This window comes from Lutjanus erythropterus, chromosome 7 (genome assembly GCF_056507025.1).
Source record: "Lutjanus erythropterus isolate fLutEry1 chromosome 7, fLutEry1.hap2, whole genome shotgun sequence".
Taxonomy (NCBI): Eukaryota; Metazoa; Chordata; class Actinopteri; order Lutjaniformes; family Lutjanidae; genus Lutjanus; species Lutjanus erythropterus.
The window spans coordinates 8,805,988-8,828,153 of NC_139323.1; the positions used below are offsets into that span (position 1 = coordinate 8,805,988).

Sequence of the window (22,166 nt, forward strand, 5' to 3'; positions counted from 1 at the left end):
TATAATTTCTGTAAACGCTTCTGTCAACCGATTGCAGCTTCATGTTTACACATAGCTGACACTAGCTATTCCATAGTAGCCTTCACCACAACGCAAAAGAATGGGCTCGTCCGGGATTTGAACCCGGGACCTCTCGCACCCGAAGCGAGAATCATACCCCTAGACCAACGAGCCACGTGTTCACGAGGAGTGGTACCTCTGAATTTAATGTATCAACACCAGTACAGATAAGAGGAAAATATATCGTAGATTTAAGTTACTGATGATTATATACTAATGCTTCTGTTTTATAAATCGCTTATTGCAATCCCTGTGCCGCCATTTGGCAACCAACAATTGAAATAAAGATTTTGGAAACAAGTTTCATTACCAAGTGTGCAACATGTAGAAAGAGCTTCCCTGCGTCAGCTTGCATCTTAAGCGTTGTACGTATGGATTTATATTCTAATTAGTTTTTTATTAGAACAGATGTGTTATAAGAGGTGAATTTTAGCCATAACGTTACCTGGATGCAGACAGACGGACGTGTCTAGAAGGCAACCATTGTTTTGCGAACTCTCGCGTGATTTGTACGTGTTGTTTTTTTTCAACGTGCATGTTGTACAGACTAATTACGTTTTATCACTTGACAACGCTATGATTAAGATCTAGGCTAGTTTGTGGTTAAAAATAGTTAGATAGGGTTAGGGAGGGGTCGTAGTTTGGGTTAAAATTATTACTCTCACGAGATCTTCTCTCCTCATGTCTGGGGTTCTCTTCTAGACACGGCTCACAAAGCCCTGTCTAAGCTAGCACTCTGGACGTACAGCGTGCTGAGGTCACAGTTTGGAGGTGGAGTTACCGCCTTACATCAGGAAATCCATTGTAATAAGTTACTTTTTGTGCTGTATAGTTCAGTTAACGATGTAAACAAAAGCAGCTAGCCACACTGAAAATAACTAACGTTAGCTACTAACGTCTGATAACCATGTTAGAAACTTTTAATACTCTGCTTTACTTAACTTCGCCTCGCTGTAATCCAAACTAAGTTAATTTTAACGTAGCCTTTCAATCATTTCATGCCCACTCACGCAGCTTAACTGGCGCCGTTGCAGCTCACTTTGGTTATGGTTAGCTAGCTGCTAATGGTAATGCTGTCTGAGGGGTTGCTAGGTGAGTCAACTCAGCGGGTAGTTAACTTGAGACGAAGTTTAAATGTCCAGAGAGCCACTGTGGTGTATGTTATTTACCAAGCCTGATAAACACTGACAGTATGACTTCCAACCACATCGAGGCTTCTCTGGGATCTCTGCAGAATCCTGATATAAGGTAAACTGACTAAAGCTGTTGACTAGCCAGATAACTTGAGCTATTTTGTTAATATCACAGGAAAACATTGATGATGAGCTCTTGTAGAGAAGACATTTGCTATGTTGTATTTTAACTGTTCCAGCAAACATCACCATGCTTTGATATTTTGTATCTGTTTTCCAGCTCTGTCCTTTCATCATGTGAGCCAGAGCTGCAGGAGCTGATGAGACAGATTGACATTATGATCAGTCATCAGAGGAGGGAGTGGGAGGATGAAATGCAGGCCATGAAGCTTACGCTGAAGAGTGGGGAAGAGGAGCTGTTGGCTTCTAGGAATCTCATTGAACGAAGAGACCTGGAGGTGCAGTAGCAGATCCTTCATAAAGTTTTATTGTGCTGTTTTGTTGTTTTTCTGCACAGTTTTGACAGTTTGTCCCCACATCCTCTGCACGACTCTGCATGATGTTACTAAATACTGTTAACATATTGATTTTTACAATAACATTACTGTCATCACCCCTGACTGTAGATCGGATTGCTCCGCAAGCAGCTGGAAGAAGCCCAGCCTGGTCGACAAGAGTTAGTTACCAAGTATGAGCAACAACTGCAGAAACTCAGAGAAGAGGTGAGACATAACTGAAAGCAATCAGCAGTGTTATTTGATTTTAATCCTTATAAACCGGTGTAACCTAAGAAAGTGTCAGTCAAGTCATGTCAAGTTAAAGTTTGTCATATCACAAAACATGCCACAAAGGGCTGTACATACAATGAAACAGCAATAACTGCACAATAAATGAAAAAATGCATTAGATAAAAAACATACAAAAATACATCAAATAAACATACAAAAATGTAGACGATAAACAATATGCAATATCTGACAGATACAGTAAGAACAGTAATGAACAGAATTAAAAACGCACTGAAGTAGGACATCACAGATATTTATACATTATCTAACTTACAGTACACACACATATATAACCATGCTCATAGTATTTGTTGACTCACCAGAGCTCAGTGTGAAAGGCAGACTAAAGGAGGTTGAAAACTGGTGCAAAAAGATGTGTTGTGAGTTTGCTTTTGAAAGAGTTGTCTGAGCTAGTCTCCCTGATTTGAGTAGGAAGACGACTCCAAAGAAGAGGGTCTTGGTAAGAGAAGGTTCTACCACCTACTGATGTTTTGTTTATTTTTGGAGTGGTCATGAGGCTGGCATATATTGCATGGGTCTAACAGGTATATGAGGTGTGACTAGAGCTGATGGGTAAGATGGTACAAGTCTGTGTAAAATTTTCCAATTTAGATGTAGAATCTTCAGGCATAGCATGTATAGAAAGTCAAAGTAATGACATACAGGGGTGATGTGATTTAATCGCTATTTTGGGTCTTTATAGTTGGACAGTCTTAGATCCTATTCAAATTAATTATCATAAGACGACAAAAGATTAGCATTGATTACTGTGAATTGTAATGCTGAACATTCTGCAGTGTGGTCCAGTGCGTGTATTTGACAACACTATTACCAAAGTCTCTGATTAAAACTTGAATTTGAGAATACATTCACACAAACACTTGTCTCTGCAGTTAGAGAAATTAAAGAGAAGTTATCAGAAGCTTCAGCGCAAACAGCTCAAGGAGACCAGTGGAGGAGCAAATACTAAAGAGACCAGCCGTTCAGAGGTGAACCGACTCAGTGAAAAGATTGAGGTACAACAATTTTTGTCCACTTGCTGCTATATCCTGTTTTTTCACACTATTACCCTAGCCACTTATAGATTGACTTTTACTGCCATCTGCTGGCTATGTGTAGTGCAGTCATCCTTGTCTCTCCTTGCAGGAATATCAGCGGCACTCTTTAGAGTGGGATCAGCAGCGCAACCACTGCCAAGAACAACTGACAGCACTGGAGGCCCAAAATAAAAGTCTAACTGATGAGCTCACACATGTGAAAGTAAAAGCAGATTTATAACTTTTATTATGTCATGACAGCACAGTAACATCATTCAGACAGTTTAATGCTGAAGCAAAATGGAGGCAGGTGCTTTTTTGCACACATGTTCTTTCATTTGGTTTCCAGGCCCAGTGGGCATCGTTGCGGAAGGAGAAGGAGCACAGGGAGTGCTGCTTAAAGGTGCAACATCTGTGTACTCAGCTGGAGAAGGCTCAGGGCAGCTTGCACTCACAGGATCTTGAACTGGAACGCCTCCGACCCCTCGAGATGTGGCTGGGACAGTACCAGAGAGAACAGCAGGTTAGCAAAATGTCAGGAACGTGTACAGACAGGGGCACATTAAAGCTTGTGACAAAGTTGACGGTTAGCTGACACCTGCAAAGATCAGACAAACCTGCATGTAAAGTAAAGAGTAAGTCAGCTTTCCAGTGCATTCTTACACTATGAACTTTTTTTTGCGGAGCATCCTTCTTTTTGTTTGTGCATGTTGCCGTCATGCGACACACAAGTGACTCCATCTATCGCTGATGTCAGTCAAAAATATCAAACATGTTTAACATAATATTTCTGAAAACAGCTGGAAAATGATTATCGTATCTTTGCCTTATATCTTTATATAATATTATCTTAATGTATTCTGTATTTTATCTTTACATGTCACATACTATATGACCTTATCTGCTGACTGTCAACACCGACAGAGTGGAAGAGACTCGGTCCAACTTGGTCCTATCAGTCATCACGCCCATATAATATTCATAGTTGGCTTAACTGTTGTAATGTGTGTCCTCGCTTTAAGATGATTATGTCCCTCCCTACCATCCCATGTTACAAAAAAGAGACAGAAGTCAGTAATTCAGAGACACGTGTCAGTGAATTAGCCTGCTAAAGACACAGTTACTATTACTGGTATACTATTACTATACTACTACTATCACAACATAATGATATCCAAAATTTAAGATATCTAGTCTTATATATTGATATCAACATAATATTGAGATATTGCCCGGCCCCACTTAGTGTGTTAATCTGCACCAGTACACAAGCAACAGATTCCAGGAGTATAATTTTAAATAAATGGCAAATGGTGATCTCATGTTAAACAGCAGTTTTGTTATCCAGTGCAGAAGGTTAAAATATAACTTTATTATGCTGTTCTACAGGTCCTTACAGAGGAAAGGCAGGAACTCCACGCCACGCTGGACTCCCAGGATACATATGTGCGAAGAGCCAGTCTCGAACGCCAAAGGCTTCGTAATGAGGCTGCCAGACTCAACCAAGTGCTGCAAGCTAAAGATCAGGTCATACGGTGGGTGCATTTCTACCTTTAAATTAGGGCTGTACAACCAATTGCATTATTATTGAAATTGCAATATGGCCAAGTGCCGAACCAAATTGCATTTTTTTTGAAAAAAGAAAAATGTGCTGTAGTGCTGCATAGATGACCTGACTTAAAAATGAAAGATGAAAGAAAACATATTTGTTTGGTGCAGACCCCAACAAGTGTCATATCAACATGATATTAATGTTTGTTTGTTTTTTTTGTATTGCAAAATTGATCATTCCCACTAATTTTATTGCAATTGCAATGAAACTAAATTTGACCATATTGTGCAGCCCTACTCATTCATGATGCAGTACAGCAACTGTACACAGGAGGGCGCTCTACTGGTGCTGTAGGCAAGATGCACTGTTGCGTATTTGTAATTTAGTAAGCTCAGTACTTGTGTGTTGTGTGAAAAGAGCTTTTATGGAAGTCAATAAAACTCAATATGTTGTTTTCTCAGCTCTCTGGAGGACTGTCTGGCAGCTCAGGGTTGTGTTGGTGTGGAAACTCTCAGACAAGAACTGGAGAAGACCGCAACCAAGCTTCACTGCGCCCAGGCATGTGAGGTTCATCTCAAGGCTGAACTGGCATGTTTGAAAGAGAGGTAAATACCTCTTTATATGTCCACTTTGGACATAAGAACTTGTCATTTGTGCTTCTGTGAGTCCTGAATTTGTGACATTAAAACATGATATTAATGTTTTTTGACTTGCTCAGAGTGGAGAGGGTGAGCCGACAGAGAGCTGACCAATCCAAGATGGAAGAACTGTGGAGCATTAAAGCAGAATATGATTCCTCTGTTGCTGAACTGAAAAAGGTCAGAAAACCTGAATTTTCTGATGTACATACTGTTGTTGTGTAATGTTTACCTGTGTAACAGCGATATTGTCACTTCTCTGGCTTCATTCTTCAGCTCAGAGAAGAGCTTCAAAGGGCCAAGCAGACTCACAGCGGTGAGGTGGAGGGAATGAGGAAGGAGGTGTCGAAGCTGACCGCTGAGTTACACCAACGTGACGTCACCATCGCCTCACTGAACAACTCTTCATCCAGCATCAAGCAACAGCTCCGCCGTGAGGTGGAGCGAGCAGAACAGAAGGCAACTGAGGTTAAAGTAAGATTATAAACAGGTGTAGGTCTTTTTTTATCAAAATCAGAGATTTAATAAATATTTAATGCGCGTTTTGTCAACTCAAACTGTCCAGTTTTCAGCGTTCTTTGACAAGTGCTGAAAGCTTTTTTAAAAGTGTGACAATTTTTTATTCCTTACAGGTTTTGAAATCAGCACACAGTAATCACAACAAACTCTTTTGGAAGAGCAGGCATGCAGTACACAACATTAATAATAATTTAGGGGACAGACAACATAACAACATGTAATGGAACATAATGATATGATTGAAGAAGGGTGTTTGCAGGTCTGTCACAGGCTGCATTACGAATTTTAAAACCTATTTTGCAGTTGACCCATCTGAGCTCCTTCATCGACACACTCCCATCCGTCCACTCCACTCCGCTGACGCTAACCTCCTGTCACCCCCCAGTCCGAGCTAAGCACAAATCCTGGGGGGACAGGGCCTTCTCCATTGCTTCTCCCACCCTCTGGAACTCACTCCCCAAAGTCATCTGACACTCCACCTCCCTCTCCAAAAATCACTCAAGACTCACTTCTTCAACACTGCTTTTAATCACAGACAGTTTTGTTTCCTCATCCCTTATTTGTTCTTTTATTTATCTTTTTTGTTTTGTAAAGCGTCTTTGAGAATCCTGAAAAGCACTATATAAGTACAATATATTATTATTATCATCTTAAATCCCACCCCTTTTTGCTCCGTGCTAGTCGAACCTCAGTCAACCTTCTTTTCCGTTTCCTTTAGCCTACGTAGATATGCTAACGCTCAACTACACTGAAAAGAACCACAGTTTTAAGATGGTTAAATGATGTCATTGGGGGACCTGTGCAAACGACATATATGTGTAATGATAGCAAAATATTTTTGCTACCATTAGCTATTAGACCTAGTTAACATATTATGTAGACTGGCTAGCAGTTTAGGAAGAGTCAATTGTGTCGACCCATGGTTCTACAGGATAAATTCTAATGAATTAACCTTTCCTTTAGCGTAACCACCGGTTCAGACAAATTGGATTTGGTGGTAGTTACCAAACCTTAAGTTATTTCTGTGTGCATAGGAAATATTAATTGATTGCTAAATTTATTTAATAGAGGAGCTGCAGAAATGTTACTAGGCCAGTCCTTTACATTACCATGGTAACTGTTATTTAAAGGTGACTTTGGCACATATTCAGACACAACACTGTTAAAAATTGGCATTACATTTATGTATTGAGATGTCTGAAAGGGAGTGTAGTTATCCTGTAAGAGACCATTTTAAAGTTGAGATTTTCCCACAGGATGAAATTCCTTAGAGTAGTTTCGTCATTGTTTAAGTAACTTTTCTAGTCTGGAAGCCAGAACAATATGCCAAACTTATGTTTTCATTTGCTCTGGCAGATGCACATTTGAGAATTTGTCTGGTGATGCCAGGTTTGAAAAAAGCTGAATTATGCTGGAGCCAATGTATCTGTTCAAGAATTCAGTAAAATAAGTCACATTTTTCTTCTCCAACTTTCTCAGATGACTCAGGCCCAGCTGGAGACTCTACAAACTGAGACTCAGCATCTGAGGGGTCTGCTACAGAGGCTGGAGTCTCAGTCACCAAAGGTTTGTCTGCTTTGACACGGTCGTCATGTCGTCATTACGCAGTTTCACAGACCGCAGCGGACAGCATTCTTTTCTTAATGTGGCCTCAGTGCTTGTTTCTAAATCTGACTCAGCTCTTTTTTGCTTTTTCCTCACTGAATCACTTTGTTCTCCTCAGAGGGGGGATTCCTCACTTGCCTCCCTGAGGGAGAGTTATGTGTCATCTCTGAGCACCCTGGAACAAGAGAATCGGCAGCTGAGGCAGGCACTCGCTGAAACACACACCCGACTTGAGGTCTCCAACAAATATGAACAAGCTATGCTCAGCCACGCTATGACTGACCGACCACAGGCTGCTCAGCACAGGTACCCGGCATACACACAGGAACACACACATAAGATCAAGAAACTGGACCCTTATCCATCTTCTTGTTCTCTCTGTAGCAGCGATGACACCCGACATCACAAAAACAGGGAAGAGGTTCGGGTAACAAAAGCTAAGCTGCAGGAGGACACCACTCACTCTGAAGGCGAGATCCAGAGGCTCTTCAAACAGCTGCACACCCTGTCCCATTCCCCCGGAGAGCACTCCTGTAGCCAGGCCCAAAACAGCAGGCCTCATTCATCAGCATCCTCCTCCTCATCCTCCGCCAGTGGCACGAGATTCACCAGGAGAAACTCAGTGCCAACCCCGAGCTCAAACGAACCTGCTGCTGAGGGACAGAGCTTCAGCTCTGAAGAAAAACTCACACCGTCTCCTTCTCCAGTGGTGAGGCTCATCACAAATAACAAGTCCACACTTGTGGTAAATCTAATATTTTGGTACAATCCTAAATTTGTGTTTTTTTCTTGGCTGCCAGGAGCCTTTGTCAGTGTCACCTGCAGACGGCATGGTGTCTCGTTTCCTGGAGGAAGAGAGCTTACGGTCCACGGAGCTGCTCCAGAAATTAGAAACCCACATCCAGGGAATGGTGGAGAAGAACGACAACACAGTGTCCAAGTACCTGCTGAGTGGCTCAGGGCCCGACTCAGCCCTGACTTCAGTACAGACGGGTTAGTTACAGAGCAAGGTGGAATAAAAATGAAAGTGCCTTGAACAGTGGTGCCAAGGACTGTGTTCTTGTACTTTATTAGACTGTACGTAGTGGAGAATGACAGTTGTGGGGCATTTTGTGTGTATTCCTATTTTTATCCATATTGCACATTTAAGTTCAGTATGGCAGCACCGACCTTTGAGTTCCCCCGTTTTATTCCACTGAACAACATCAACGTGTACAGTTTTCTATCTGCATTGCGGCAGAATGCGTTTTTATTGGACGTACTTTTTTTTTTTTGTCCCGTCTCATCAAGCGAATTGGAGCTGCAACAATAATTCAAGTAATAAATTAATAAGTTAATTGATGACTCATTTTTAAGAAAAAAAGAAAGTCCAGATTCTCTGATTACAGCTTCGTGAATGTGAATATTTTCTGATTTCTTTACTCGTCTTTGACAGTAGATTGAATATGATTGGGGACAAAACAAAACATTTGAGGACGTCATCTTGGATTTTGGGAAACACTGATCAATATCTTTCACCATTTTATGGACTAAACATCTAATTTATTAATGGAGAGAATGATCAACAGATTTATCGATAATGAAAATAATCGTTACAGAAACAAATTTAAAAATAAGATGTACGTCTGTGTGCTCCACATGTTTGAATATATTATTCAACAGATAAGATTAAAGAACTGGCTCATGCTGACTGATCTGACCTCACCTTTTTTGAGAACACAGAGACATTAACCTGGTGGTCAAGGACTTAATCAGCAATGCATGAAGTCATTTAGCAAGAGCTAGAATGTAGAGGATGTTCATATACATGTAAACATTCTGCATGATGAACATTCATTAAAATAGTGGCTCTTGTAGTTTAATTTTTGTCAATCAACTAATTGTTTCAGCTGTAGTCAGTTTGTGGAAAAAGAAGAACAGGTGGAGAGGCGAAAGGCCCAAAACACACCACCTTAAATGTGACCCATGATGGTCGACAACTAAAACAAAAGTATTTGAGTATCTGAAGTTTTATGGCAGAGATGTTTTGTAGTGTATTTTCTGGCTCACTTCATTTGATAACTAGACATGCTTGCTCAGACCAGGAATGAAATGTGCTTCCATCATGCTTTTAATAGATTGATATGGCCTTAAGAAATAGTTGACCGTTCTTGGTGTATTCTTCCCTGCAGTCTGTCGTTTGTGTGACCTCAAATAACTGACTTTTGGCTGCTGACCTCCGCCTGATTTACTTGTCGGAGTTCTGACATTAAGTGGGGCTCTTTTGCGCTTTTTCTCGTAGGGCGCTGCATATTTTAATTTTTCAAGTTGCCTGGAATGCAGCATTAATAAGAGCTTTGCATTTACGTCCAGAGAAAAGAATGTTGCTGCGAGCCAAAGAGGTGTCCGTCCTCCCTTGCACGTCTGTCATAACTGAGAAAATTCCACATATGTACATGTCTGTCCAACATCCCAGACAGTAGGGAGGGAGAGAAGCCTGCTTATACTGTAGCTCTCCTCATTTTCCCCAGTTAGCAGTCTCCCAAACCCCCCAGCAGCACCACCACCATCCATCCATCCACCCTGCAGAGGCCCTCTGGCTAGTCAAGTGCAGGAATGTGTGCACCATGCCAATGCTGTCATGAACCTTCCCCTGCGGCCTGCTTTGTCCTCATCATTAGAAAGCTGATGGAATGTTAATATCAACCATGTGGGGCGCGCAACCTCACAAACACTGAAAGGCCAGAGGGGAATACTTATATTTTACTGCTTTCCTAATGAACCGCATACTGAAATAAAGTGGAAAAACCTCAAGAAATATGTGTTTTTCTGTTTTCGCTATCATACTATCACAACAACAGTACAGAAGTTCTGCTCAGGAGTCTCTAGAGTCCAGTGACTTCTCACTTTGGTATGTGGTAGCCTGTGTTAGGAGCACTGTAAGCCCCAACAAACAGCACAGAGGAATTTGGCAAGACAGGCATTCCTCTGGCTCTCTCTGGAGGGAGGTGAAAAGGTTTTTATATGTGGAGATTCTTTGAAGGGGCCTAGTAAGAGGGAGGAGGAGTGAGGCTGATTCAAGTCCAGGGAGAGTTTGGGCTGCCTTATTTACATAGTGATTCACAAGAAAAAAAATGCTTTAGGCAACAAGATGATTAAGTAAATGCTTTATTGATTAGTTAATGAATTGAATTGTCTGCATTAGGCTCTCAACCCTGTCAGGACAAATGGACATCTTATTTCTAAAGGAATTCTCTTGGTTAGTTTTGGGAAATGATCACTTTGTGCTTCTAATGACTATATTATGCTTTTAAAAGGGCATTCCAGCAATTAAGCATTGCTCTTCCATGACTTTGGCTAACTTGCAAGAGGTGTAATATTAAAAAGGAATGGCCAAAATTGAGTATTGTTTAAGCACTGAAACAAAACACTTATTCCTATGTTTACCTGTAGTGCAACTTGTTTTTGTATTAGTTTGACACAGAGGCTTTCTGCAAGAAAATTGTAGTCTTCAAGCCAACTCTGAGTACATTTTCAGGGTTATTGTTGAAAACTCCTTCCAGAGCCAAGACCATTGTGACTTGTAACCAAAGTGAATAGCAAAATGGACAGAAAAATACAACCAAAAAAAAAAAAAAAAACACTCACACACAAACGTGAATAAGGTTGCCAATATTTCTATATATCTACATAACGAAAATGATAAAAGGAGACTAAACATGTATAATGTTAACATAAAACCTAAACCTGTTTTGGGCCCCGTACTATATAAAATCTTGACAATTCCTGAGCTTGAAGGTTCATTCTTGGCATTTAGAAATAGTTGAACTATAGAATAGAATCAAGTCCACTTACTTGGGTCTTTTGAAGCCTTCAGCCTCACTGTTTGGTCTTCTTCATGCAGATGGAATTTGTTCAGTTGGAATTAGGGTTATTTAGTTCAATAAGTTGCTTAGTTAGTCCAGTGGTTTTCAAACTGGAGTTCGGTGACGAACGCAGATCCTTGAGTGGGTGGTATGGGGGTCCATAGTGAAAGGAGGAATAGTATACACTAACTTTTATCACATTTTTTTGGAAGTTGGGACAACAAGGTAATGAATAGGCAATAATTGGCTGTTTTGATTGCTTGTAATTTATAATGATCCTGATCTGACACTTTGACTATGAAGCCTTTATGATCTTCAAGCCTAAAATTTAAACAAATTCTCCAACGGGAATTCCTTAAGACAGAACTCTCTCAGATTGAGGGTCCGTGGTCTAACGTGCATCTTTTGTTGGGGTACTTGACATGAAAAAGTCAAGGACACCCCCAACAATAGAATCTCTGAGTTAGTCTACAGAGCAAATACCACTGAGGAATGCAAGAGATGTGACTGAAAGATTTGAAAAAAGTATGTTGACCGTGCAATAAGATGTTTTTGGTAAAACTGACAATTATTATTAATAAATGAGAAGCCCCCTTCGGATGTGTTTGAAGAAGTAAAATACTTTGCCTCGAATAATAACTTGTGTCTGATATAATTTCTTCACAAAGAAAACCACAATTACCTTGTCAGAAATTCTCAAAAATGCAACTACTTCCCACCCAGCAAAATTTAGGTTTGAAAAGACATTCAGAAACAGTTTTACCATTACCTAAGAAACATTTGATTTTGTCTTTTTCATGTCATTGAAAAGACAATGTCCATCTACATCTGATTTTAGTTGAAAGTGAAAAGACAGATGAACGAAACACAGCCCAAATTTAAATGTCTATTTTTGGTCAACATTTGGACCTGATTAGAAGGACTAAACAAGTTCCAAATTTCAATGGCTATTTTCAGCAAAATAAAGGCAGTGGTGGACGGACCAGACTCAGCCTAAGAGACGATGTTGAAATGACATCAGCTGCCTGACTGAAAAATCAATGAAACTCTATGAAAACCGAGCCAAGAAGAGGAGCAGAAGCCTAGTTTTCTCTCAGATGGTTTTAATTACATTGTGCTTAATGGTTATTGTTGAACTCTTGCCCAGTTGCTGCAGAAATAAAGTGCCTACCCCAGCTTTCAGGTGGGCACAGATACATGTCAGCAGATACATATGAAAACAGCTTTCAAGTATCAGACTGAACACATTCTGCAATGTACAGGCCCAAGTGAAGATTAAGACCATTCCACTAACTTAACTTTCTCATTCAAGCATTAGCATCATTGCCCCTCTTGCTGTACCACAAACCACCAGCAGGGGGTGCAGTTTAAATGCTCTGTTGTCCGGTCAGCAGCAATGAATCTGCCAAGTCAGACACTCTATCAAGCAGTAATTCAGAGGCTTGTGTCTGTGTTTTCTGTTTGGAAGATACTTTCCCTCCCCACTCCTGTCACAAAACAGGAATGTCTTTACTTATCCAGCACTGTCCTGAACGCCTTAGGTCACAAACCAGGCATCTCAAAGGTTACATGAAGCCAAATCAACAAGTCAATCAGTAAATTTGGCAAACTTAGTGAAAACTCAAGTGGAAAGTTGCTTCATATTATCAACCCATCTTAAAGAAGGGAGATATCTGAGGTATTTGTTTGAGGAATTTCCCTTATCTGTGGGATCATAACTTGTCATGGGAATAAAGAATGAGGATGGATTGTTTGTGTAGAGGCCTGACTTATCTCTGTAGAGGCAATGCAGGTTGGCGGGGATTTCTTAAACCGAGCCTGCCAGGAGATTGATGAGCATGGGGAGGGAAGAATATCTGATGCTCTGAGTGATAATTGATTCAAACCATTTATCAGCAAGTGGTTAAAATGTTTTGCCCATAGTTTGTTTCTGTGTATAAAGAGAGTTCTCATTAGTGGCTCAGTAAATGAGAAATGTCTCTTCAATGTGATTCATATTTCTCCTCGGTGAAGAACTTGGCGGATGAGATAAACATGTCTTTTTATGAATTGCCAAACTTCCTTTACAAGATAAGAAAACTTTTCCTAGAATTGTTACCAGCCCGCATGCATTTTTTTGTTGCACATTCCATGGCGGGGCCACAGACAACATGCCTGTCGTGCTTCGCGTGTGTCCATGTCCCACTTCTAGCCCCAGACATGTCCCTTGTGTGATGGGAACGTCTCATTGTTCTTGAGTGTGAGTGAGCACGCTCGGGGAGGGTGGGGTGGAGGGAGTGGGTGCAGGTTGTGGCCGGACTCGTCTCGTGCAGTGGGACTCCGGACGTTCGTCCCAGGATACTTGGAATGCTGCAGAGACAGAGAGGGGCGCGTTCTTATCAGCCAGCTCAGGGCTCCGTGCCAAGAGAGCTGTGCCAGAGAGGCCAGGAGGAAAAGACTCATTCCTCTAACACACAATGAGTGCGTGCATACACACTCATGTCCTACTTACAGTATGTGTCCATACTGTGGCGTTTAACAAAATAGAAATATCATAACATAAAAATACTCTTTTTGACTCAACACAATTTGTGTTTTTGACTATTTCAGCCAAATCTCATGACCTTCATCTGCTTATATGTAGAACTGTACATTGTAACCTCTGTCTCTGTTCATGGACGTTCTCTGGAGCCAGATGTGAATGGACTCATTGATCTTTCTCTGAATTTTGTAGGATTTTTGGTGATTTTTATAATCCACTCTTTGTACCTGTTGGCCCTGAGTGTCCCTTAGTCATGCCTCACCTTCCTCTGTCCCTCCTCCTCCTCACTGACAAGATGTCCTACTTTGTGTGGGAGGGTCCTCACCACTGATCTTCTATGTTGTTAGTGATGATAGGGGTCAAAATTAAAGTATAGCTATATTTGAGTGAGTTCTCTATAAAAAATTTACTTCACTACAATAAATGTATTGCATTAATAATTAAACTGTAATCAATATTTTTATTATAACAGTGTATCAAATTACAATTTTGCTGTTTTAAGCAAAGAAGTTCTAAAAACCTGCTGTGCCCATACAGACAGATATTTCCCTCAAGAGACAGATCAAGATCAAGCTTCAGATTTAGTGAATGCTGGACTTAGATTTTCCTGATTGTCAGAAACATGACTGCAAATGAATGTTAATTTTGCTACATATCTGTTGGATGTATAGAGGAACTGTTTGCTCACAAGTTCAATATATCAACTTATTTTATGTTTGATGAAATGTAGAGCTGCAATGATTAATCAGTGAGTCAGTAATTAAATTAATCGCCAATTATTTTGATAATTGGTTATTAGTTTGAGTAATTTTTAAGAAAAAAGAAAGTTAAATTTCTCTGATTTCAGCTTCTTAAATGCCAGTATTTTCTGATTTCTTTACTCCTCTAAACTGAATATCTGTGAGGTATCTGTGGGATTTCATCTCGGACTTTGGAAAACACTGATCAATATTTATCAGCATTTTATAGACCAAACAACGGATTGATTACTGAGAGAATGAACAACAAATTGTTTGATAATGAAAATAATCTTTACAGATACTACTTGAAAAATGGGTCCACACATGTGGAGCACAAGGACTACGGATTAATTAATCAATTAATCAAGAAAATGATTGACCAGTTAGTCGAAAATGGAAATAATTGTTAGTTGCAGCCCCAATGAAATGTTACTTATGCTTCATAATTTGTATCCACTGTCCCAAAGTGTCAAAAAACAGTTAATGCAGGTTCAAATAGTGCTCATATGATATTCTATACAGTAAAGCAAAATCACATGAGGGAGTGTCGTCGTACTGAATATCAGCACAGCTGTGATTCACTATAACAGCATGACCTTGAGTGTTATTGCTTTTATACAACAGTTTTACAAACACTATTTATTAGGTAACAGTAAAAATGGACAACAAATTCTGATTTCTTTGTTTATTCATTCATTTATTTGGCTCCGCCAAAACAAATAGTTCCGCAACTGGAGTGCAGGTATTTTTCCTAATTAACAGGTCAAAAGCTCTGTGTACTGTGTACAGTGATCCCACTGTATGATTATACTGAGTCACGTATAAGACACCCTCTGACTCCTCCTGACTCTATGGTCTCTATCTCTTGGTCACTCTAACATTAATGTACGTCCAATCACATTACCGACATCATGTTTTAAAAGGTCCCCAAAGTTTTTTTTGACTTGTGTCATGTGTCCGACTTCTCTGTTCTTGCTGTAGCTTTGCTTTACTTTTATATACACAGATTAAGAAAAACTGGAAAAACTGTGTGGACGCTCAAGTCAGAGAACAAGCAAAAGTCTTAGCTGTTGTATTTTCACTTTATGAAAACCAGTGTAGAACAAATTCAAAGCATTGCTCTACTGCATTACACAGCTCTGAGTGCAGAGGATTTCTTTTTTGTCTATCTTAAGAATGCCTAACTGTCCTTGAGAAGTTAATGTTTGACAAACACATCTGGGAGCATTTATAACTCAGCATTTAACCATTTCAAAAAGAAATCCTGTTTGCTTATCTATTAAATACACTCCTATTTGCCAAAGAACATGATATTAAGTAAAATATTTGTTTTTATCCTGGTGAAATTTCTGTATGGTTCTTTGAGTATACTGGATTCAGCTATTGAATATGTGATCAAATGTACACAGGCACAGTTCTGAATCTTTCAAATCTGATGAAGTGAGGGTCTCTTTATATCGCAAAATAAAAACTCAAAATCCAAAAACCATTACTCAGGTCAGTTCAGCTTAAGCCAGTATACTTACAGAACATATTTACAATAACATGTTGACCACAGTGCACTACAGTGAAGGTACATTAAAAATACATTTTAGGCAAACAAAAGGCTGGTGCTGAAGGCTGTAGGCAGAGACTTGCTGATGATGTCTTTGGCTGGTTTGCTGGTTCTGAGAAAAGCAAGGTTGTGCATGCATTAGACGTAATCAGCCCACTGTAAAATGACAACAAGTATCACAAGTAAAAAATGTATTATAATATTATATTTCAATAAGATATCTTACTTTTTGCTGTGTTATAAACAACTGTCCCTGAATGTCTGGTTACAGGCAGAGGCTGCAAGTGGAAGTGGGCTGTGTGGAGGCTGCTGCTGGATGCTGGTTCTGAGAACAGTAAGGATGTTCGTGCATTAGAAATCAGCAATGTGGTGAAATTGTTATGTGACAACAAATATCACAAGTAAAAAAGGCTGTATTATACCATAATAAGATATCCTACTTTTAGCTGTTTCTGAATGTCTGGTTACAGGAAGTAGCTGCAGTGGAAGCTAGCTGGGTGGAGGTTTGGAGATGGAAGCTGAAAGTGAAGGCTGGAAGGATCCCAGATGACTTGCAGGAGGTAGGAGGCTGTGGTTGTTGCTGGCTGGCAGGGAGATGGATGAAACTAAACTAATACTGAGAAAACTGGAGTTGTACTGGTTGTCCAAGCTAGGCTTACAGATGGCTGTCAGAGACTGTGTGTAGGTGGGGGGGTGAGGCTAATGCTAGCAGGAAAAAGTAGACACTGTGGTCACATGTAGGTAATGTAACTGTATGTACGTAAGACCAATTAAGTCAAGTAAAAATTAATTGTGTCTATTATCTATTTACATTTTTTTAAAGATGCACATCTTATAATGCAGACTGTGGAAGCTGATGCTGGCTGCCAAAGGTTGTAGTCAGTGGTTATGGATGTAGCAGGCTATTGGAGGCTGTAGATGAGAAAGGTGAAGTTGTACACAAAAAAGTCACCATATTGTTCACATTATTAAAGATTACTGCATTGTTAAAGGACAAGAAGGTAAAAAAGCAAAAATATACATCCATTTACCTTTTTTCACTGTTGTAAAGACAGCTATAGCTGCAGGTGGAAGCTGAGGCTGTTGGCCAAGCTGGTGGTAAGAGGCTTTAGTGAGAGGCTGGAGCTGGTTGTAGACCACGGATGAAAATGACAGGCAGTGATCTAGATCTGGTCTTGCGAAAGAAAAAAGCTGCAGGTGGATGCTGGAGTTGGTGCTGAATGGGTGTCAGGAGCTGCAGAGACATCGATTGTGGTTGGCTGCTGGAAGATACAAGATGTTGGTTCTGGAAGTCTCTTTTTTTATCTTGTGGAAGCTGATGTTGCTGGAGATGTTTTTCTGCAGACTTGATGTTACTGTCTGTCAGGGTGAGGCTGATGTTGGTGATACTTTTCAGTAGACTTGATGTTACTGTCTGCGAGGCGCAGGCTGATGTTGTTGGAGATGATTTTCTGTAGGCTTGATGTTAGAGTCTGGGAGGCGGAGGCTGATGTTGTTGCAGATGTTTTCGTGCAGACTTGATGTTACTGTCTGTCAGGGTGAGGCTGATGTTGGTGATACTTTTCAGTAGACTTGATGTTACTGTCTGCGAGGCGCAGGCTGATGTTGTTGGAGATGATTTTCTGTAGGCTTGATGTTAGAGTCTGGGAGGCGGAGGCTGATCTTGCTGAAGATGTTTTTCTGCAGACGTGATGTCACTGTCTGGGAGGTGCAGGCTGATGTTGTTGCAGATGTTTTCCTGCAGACTTGATGTTGCTGTCTGTGTTGGAGATGATTTTCTGCGGACTTGCTGTTAGAGTCTGGGAGGCGGAGGCTGATGTTGGAGATGTTTTTCTGCAGATGTGATGTTAGAGTCTGGGAGGCGCAGGCTGATGTTGGAGATATTTTTCTGCAGACTTGATGTTACTATCTGGGAGGTGCAGGTTGATGTTATTGCAGATGTTTCCCTGCAGACTTGATGTTACAGTCTTCGGTGAAGGATGATGGTGCTGGAGATGTTCTTCCTGACCTTACTGTCTCTGAGGTGGAGGTTACGATGTAGCCTGTTGTTAAAACCTTTCAGATCGAGTTTGAGGCTACTTTGCAGTCATTTGACTGTCATTGTTGGAACAAAAAAATTCTGTTTGAAGAATGTTTTAACTTTTTTTTAAATTTAAGTTAATTTTTATGTTTATAGTTAATGAATTGTGAACTATTATTTCATCCAGTTCACTAGTAATGCTGCATTTTCTTTAGTTTCAGTGTTTTGCTTTCTTTCTAATGCACTTCTAAGGGTGCGGTTCACAAGAGATATCGACATCTATGAGTGGTGGGTAGACTTCTGTCCCCATCGACTCTTCGACCTGCATGATCCCCTCAGACTTTTCTACCATGGCTACCTTTGGACGACCCAGTGTCTCCCAGAGACGCTGCTTGATCTTTCGCCCCAGTTGAAGGTTGTATGGCCGAGACTTGGCACTTTTATATCTGAGGGGAAGTCACAAAAAATACATTACATTTACAAATATAAACGTGACCACAGTCAGATTACGGTAACAATATATTCATGTTAACCAATGAACTGTCAGACTTTTTAAATTTTCAGTTTAAATTTACGTACTTGATCATGTCGTCCACCACAGAGTGGTAAATCCTCTGGTACTCCTCAACCAAGTAACCATGGATCTCCAGTGGTGCGTCACTTGGTAGGATAGGGTCCTCTTGGGCATTAGGGCTCAGCTTAGAGGAGGGAGGGTCAAGTCTAGGGATCAACTCAGGGGCCTTAAGAATGTTGGGAGCAGGAGGAAGGCCAGGAAAAATTATGGAAGGGTGGGACTGGGGGATGACACCCTGGACCTGCAGAGAGTCAGCAAGGTCTGTTTTAGCTTCACCAGCACACAGTTGAACATGTACATCAAATACACAACTGGACACTACTTTGTCAAATATAAAGAGCCCATATGTGTTTTCATTCTACAGGAATTTTCAGATATAACTCTTAAGATCAAGGTCTCAAATTGTCTTATTCTCTTTTCTATGACTGTATGATGTCTATAATTCTTTTTGTATGAAAAGTGCTATACAAATAAAGTTATTATTATTATTATTATTATTATTATTATTATTATTATTATTATTATTATTATTATCAATGAATCAACATAAATCTTAATACACTGGACCTTTAACATAGTGAGAAACAGTGAATATGATGCAAGTGTAGAGTTGATCTAAGTGCTTACCTGGTCTCCATGGGCCTGAGCTTGTCTGGAGGCCCTCTTCCTCTTCTTACAGTAGTCATGGACCTTGAAGAAGAATTAAACATTTCTGTAAAAAAAAGTGACTTTATTTTTATTGAGGCTGTATGCCTACTGCTAGTGGACTACTGTTAGCCAACTTCCTTGGGCCCCCAACTAAGATTGGCCCCCATAAGTTATGATATTTAGACAGAATAGAAAGAATATGAAACTGTTATATTAAATAAAAAGCTAAATCATTCCTTCTGAGATGTCATGAAGCATAAGAATTGTAAAACAGAAAGTTGTAGGTTACTTAAGCACAGTACTTGAGTAAATGCATTCAGTTACTCTCCACCAGTGGCTGCTCTAGCGGGTAGATTATGTCTGGGAATTTGAGGAAAATCTGTTTAATTCTTTGGTATCCAGCCTTTATACCACTGAGGACTGTTGTAGGCTATTAAGCAGGGAGAGAAACCACAGTAAGAGTAATAATCTATAAATCGGATATCTGCAGATGAGTATGCCTGTATCTAAATAGTCTAAGACAATAGCTGATTAGTTCCCAGACTGCAGTTTCCACAGCCAAAAAAACCCCCAAAAACATTGTATTGGAGTATTATGCAAAGCATTATAAGAAAATGTAATACCAAACAATTGCTGTGGAAATAACTATGAGCAAGTACTTCAGAAATGTATTAAAATGACCTTATAATATAGGCCATAGCTACAATATAGCTAAAATGGCTTAAAAATTCTGACATAGGCTATTTGTGGTTAATATATCAGAGATAATTTCCCACATAGCAGCGCTTTTGTTGCTTTTTAAAATGTGTATTTTGTGTCATTTAATTAGTTTCATGCATAAGTTCTTTTAACTTATGCATGAAACTAAATTAAATAAAAACATTAAATCCAATTAAAAGAAAGCTAAACCTTACACTTTATGTCACGCATTTATTTAGGCATCTGGTTCGTCAAAGTTGTTCTAATGACAAATACCAGAAAACATGGGCTACAAATGGTTGGCGTACAGTTGTACATTATATATTTTTTTATTATTATTATTAATCATGAAAATATAATTATTTTTAGCCATATATTCCAGAAAAATAACCTCGAGGAATTTAATTAAGTACCCCTGGTCTCAAACATACCTCGTTTCAACGGTGTTGACCTCGTTTCCCCTAAATTACAAATTTTAATCTTGTTAAATTACTCTGTCGGTCACGTGGGATCATTACGTGTCGGGATGATTATGATTATCTGTGACACAGGTGTCCTTAAAACCCGGGTCAAACTTCATAAATACCACAAAATATCACTCAAAAGTTTTTACATTTCAAGTATATTCATGAATTTAAAGGCTTCTGACAATCTCAATACTAAATACCGTTCAGACAAAGAAAAAAGAAAAAGAAAAAGAGAATTCTTACTTTTTCCATGATTAAGTGTCTGTCCAAGTCGTTCGTGAAGTGAAGTCAGTTGAAAATTGTCGCAGGATATCTACTTTCTTGAGAAATCATTGAGTAAAATACTACAAAACTGCTGTCTTGACCTTCTGAAAGTGAATTTATTTTTGAAATATGAAAAATGCTAAAATGACATCAAACATAGCAACCATGGAATCTGTCAGGCCAGTGGACCTGAACAGACATTCTACTGCAGATAGAAATATTCTAATTGATAAAATTAGAAGTGATTTTTATTTATTTTCTTCCCAATAAATTATTATTATTATTATTTTTAATAAAATATATATGAACACATTACAAAAAATGCAAATAAAGATTCAAATATTATTATTATTACTATATATTTTTAGGTGGAAGTATTATTATGGCACTGGCTAAGCTAACTCATTCTGTCATGTAATAATAATGATAATAATAATAATAATAATAATAATAATAATAATAATAATAATAATAACAATAATAGGTTTATACACAAATTGATCCACATGTTTGTGTGTGTGGATATATGTCCCTTTCTCTGGAGTCAGAGAAAGGGACATCAGAGGTGGGCTGTATCTTAGTTTTAGGTCCAGTTCAGCTTTGTTGTCACCTTATAGAAATCAGAAGGCAATCTTAAAGTGAATTCATGCAAGAGGGCAGGTATGTTCACATAGTGGTTTTACCCACCTCTCATCTGTTTTCAGATCAGCTCAAACAATGAGGAGAAACACGGTGGGTAAACTGTGGGAAACCTACAATTTACCTAATAAGCAGACTAACAGATAAATAATTGCCAACTATTTTGATAATTGATAACTTTTTTATGCAAAAATGACAGAATATTCTATTTCCAGTCTTCCAAATATGTAGTTTTTATTATATTTTCAAAGGTTTGCAGATTCACATCAACCACTAAATTCTGTCGGTCACACAACACACCAACACATACCAAAGTAAAGAACTTTCCCTCCTTCTCTTAATAAATTCATACCTTAATACTTCATCACACTACAGTCCTGCTGATATGACAGTTCAGGATACAGTACAGCTATACAAAATATACCTCTGAACTTTTGACTGCTCGTTAACACCCATCCCTTCCCCATGGGTCTCACAAAATCCCATCATACAGTCATGATATTTCTTGCCACCTGACAGTCGACATCTTTTTAGCAACAGTACAAGCTGATAGCCACAGCTGTCTTTGAGTATGCTTAAATTCCTGTCCTGTTGTTCCCACAAGCTCTTAACTGATGATCTTAACAGATACAGTACAGTTTAGAGATGTTGTATATTCATCATAAAATGCTACTTTGGCATTCAAATGTAATAATTCATGGACATTTTCTCTATTTTCTGACATTTTATAGACCAAACAATTAATCATTTTATCTAGAGAATAGTCAGCTGATTTATTGATACTGAAAGAGTTGTTTGTTGCAGTCTAGTGTTGAATGGTTGGTGGTAAGTGCTGACTTCTTGTCCTGGATGATCCAGTCAC

General features: G+C 39.3%; 2 protein-coding genes and 1 non-coding gene across 4 annotated transcripts; 1 reads left to right on the forward strand and 2 right to left on the reverse strand.

The window, feature by feature from the left end:
- Nucleotides 1-102: 102 nt before the first annotated feature.
- trnap-cgg (transfer RNA proline (anticodon CGG)) lies at nucleotides 103-174 on the reverse strand. The gene has a single exon. It is a non-coding gene; the product is annotated as a tRNA-Pro (tRNA).
- A 658-nt stretch (nucleotides 175-832) lies between these two features.
- Nucleotides 833-8,374, forward strand: cep63 (centrosomal protein 63). 2 transcript variants are annotated; one of them, XM_084722133.1, is made up of 14 exons: nucleotides 833-1,308; nucleotides 1,474-1,651; nucleotides 1,820-1,915; nucleotides 2,875-2,997; nucleotides 3,128-3,241; nucleotides 3,368-3,541; nucleotides 4,408-4,553; nucleotides 5,032-5,175; nucleotides 5,289-5,388; nucleotides 5,485-5,682; nucleotides 7,207-7,293; nucleotides 7,451-7,638; nucleotides 7,720-8,041; nucleotides 8,133-8,374. In XM_084722133.1, the coding sequence occupies exons 1-14, from the start codon at nucleotides 1,253-1,255 to the stop codon at nucleotides 8,328-8,330; spliced, it is 2,124 nt and encodes a 707-aa protein (XP_084578259.1). In that variant the 5' UTR covers nucleotides 833-1,252; the 3' UTR covers nucleotides 8,331-8,374. The 2 variants fall into 2 exon arrangements, with proteins under 2 accessions (XP_084578259.1, XP_084578258.1); XM_084722132.1 differs by having other exon boundaries at nucleotides 834-1,308; nucleotides 7,717-8,041.
- Nucleotides 8,375-18,260: 9,886 nt separating this feature from the next.
- LOC146323550 (uncharacterized) lies at nucleotides 18,261-20,653 on the reverse strand. Its single transcript, XM_084723153.1, has 4 exons — nucleotides 20,645-20,653; nucleotides 19,215-19,277; nucleotides 18,593-18,945; nucleotides 18,261-18,459 (listed from the first exon to the last, which is right to left on the reverse strand). Exons 1-4 carry the CDS (start codon nucleotides 20,651-20,653, stop codon nucleotides 18,261-18,263), a joined length of 624 nt encoding a protein of 207 aa, XP_084579279.1.
- Between the last annotated feature and the right edge of the window lie 1,513 nt (nucleotides 20,654-22,166).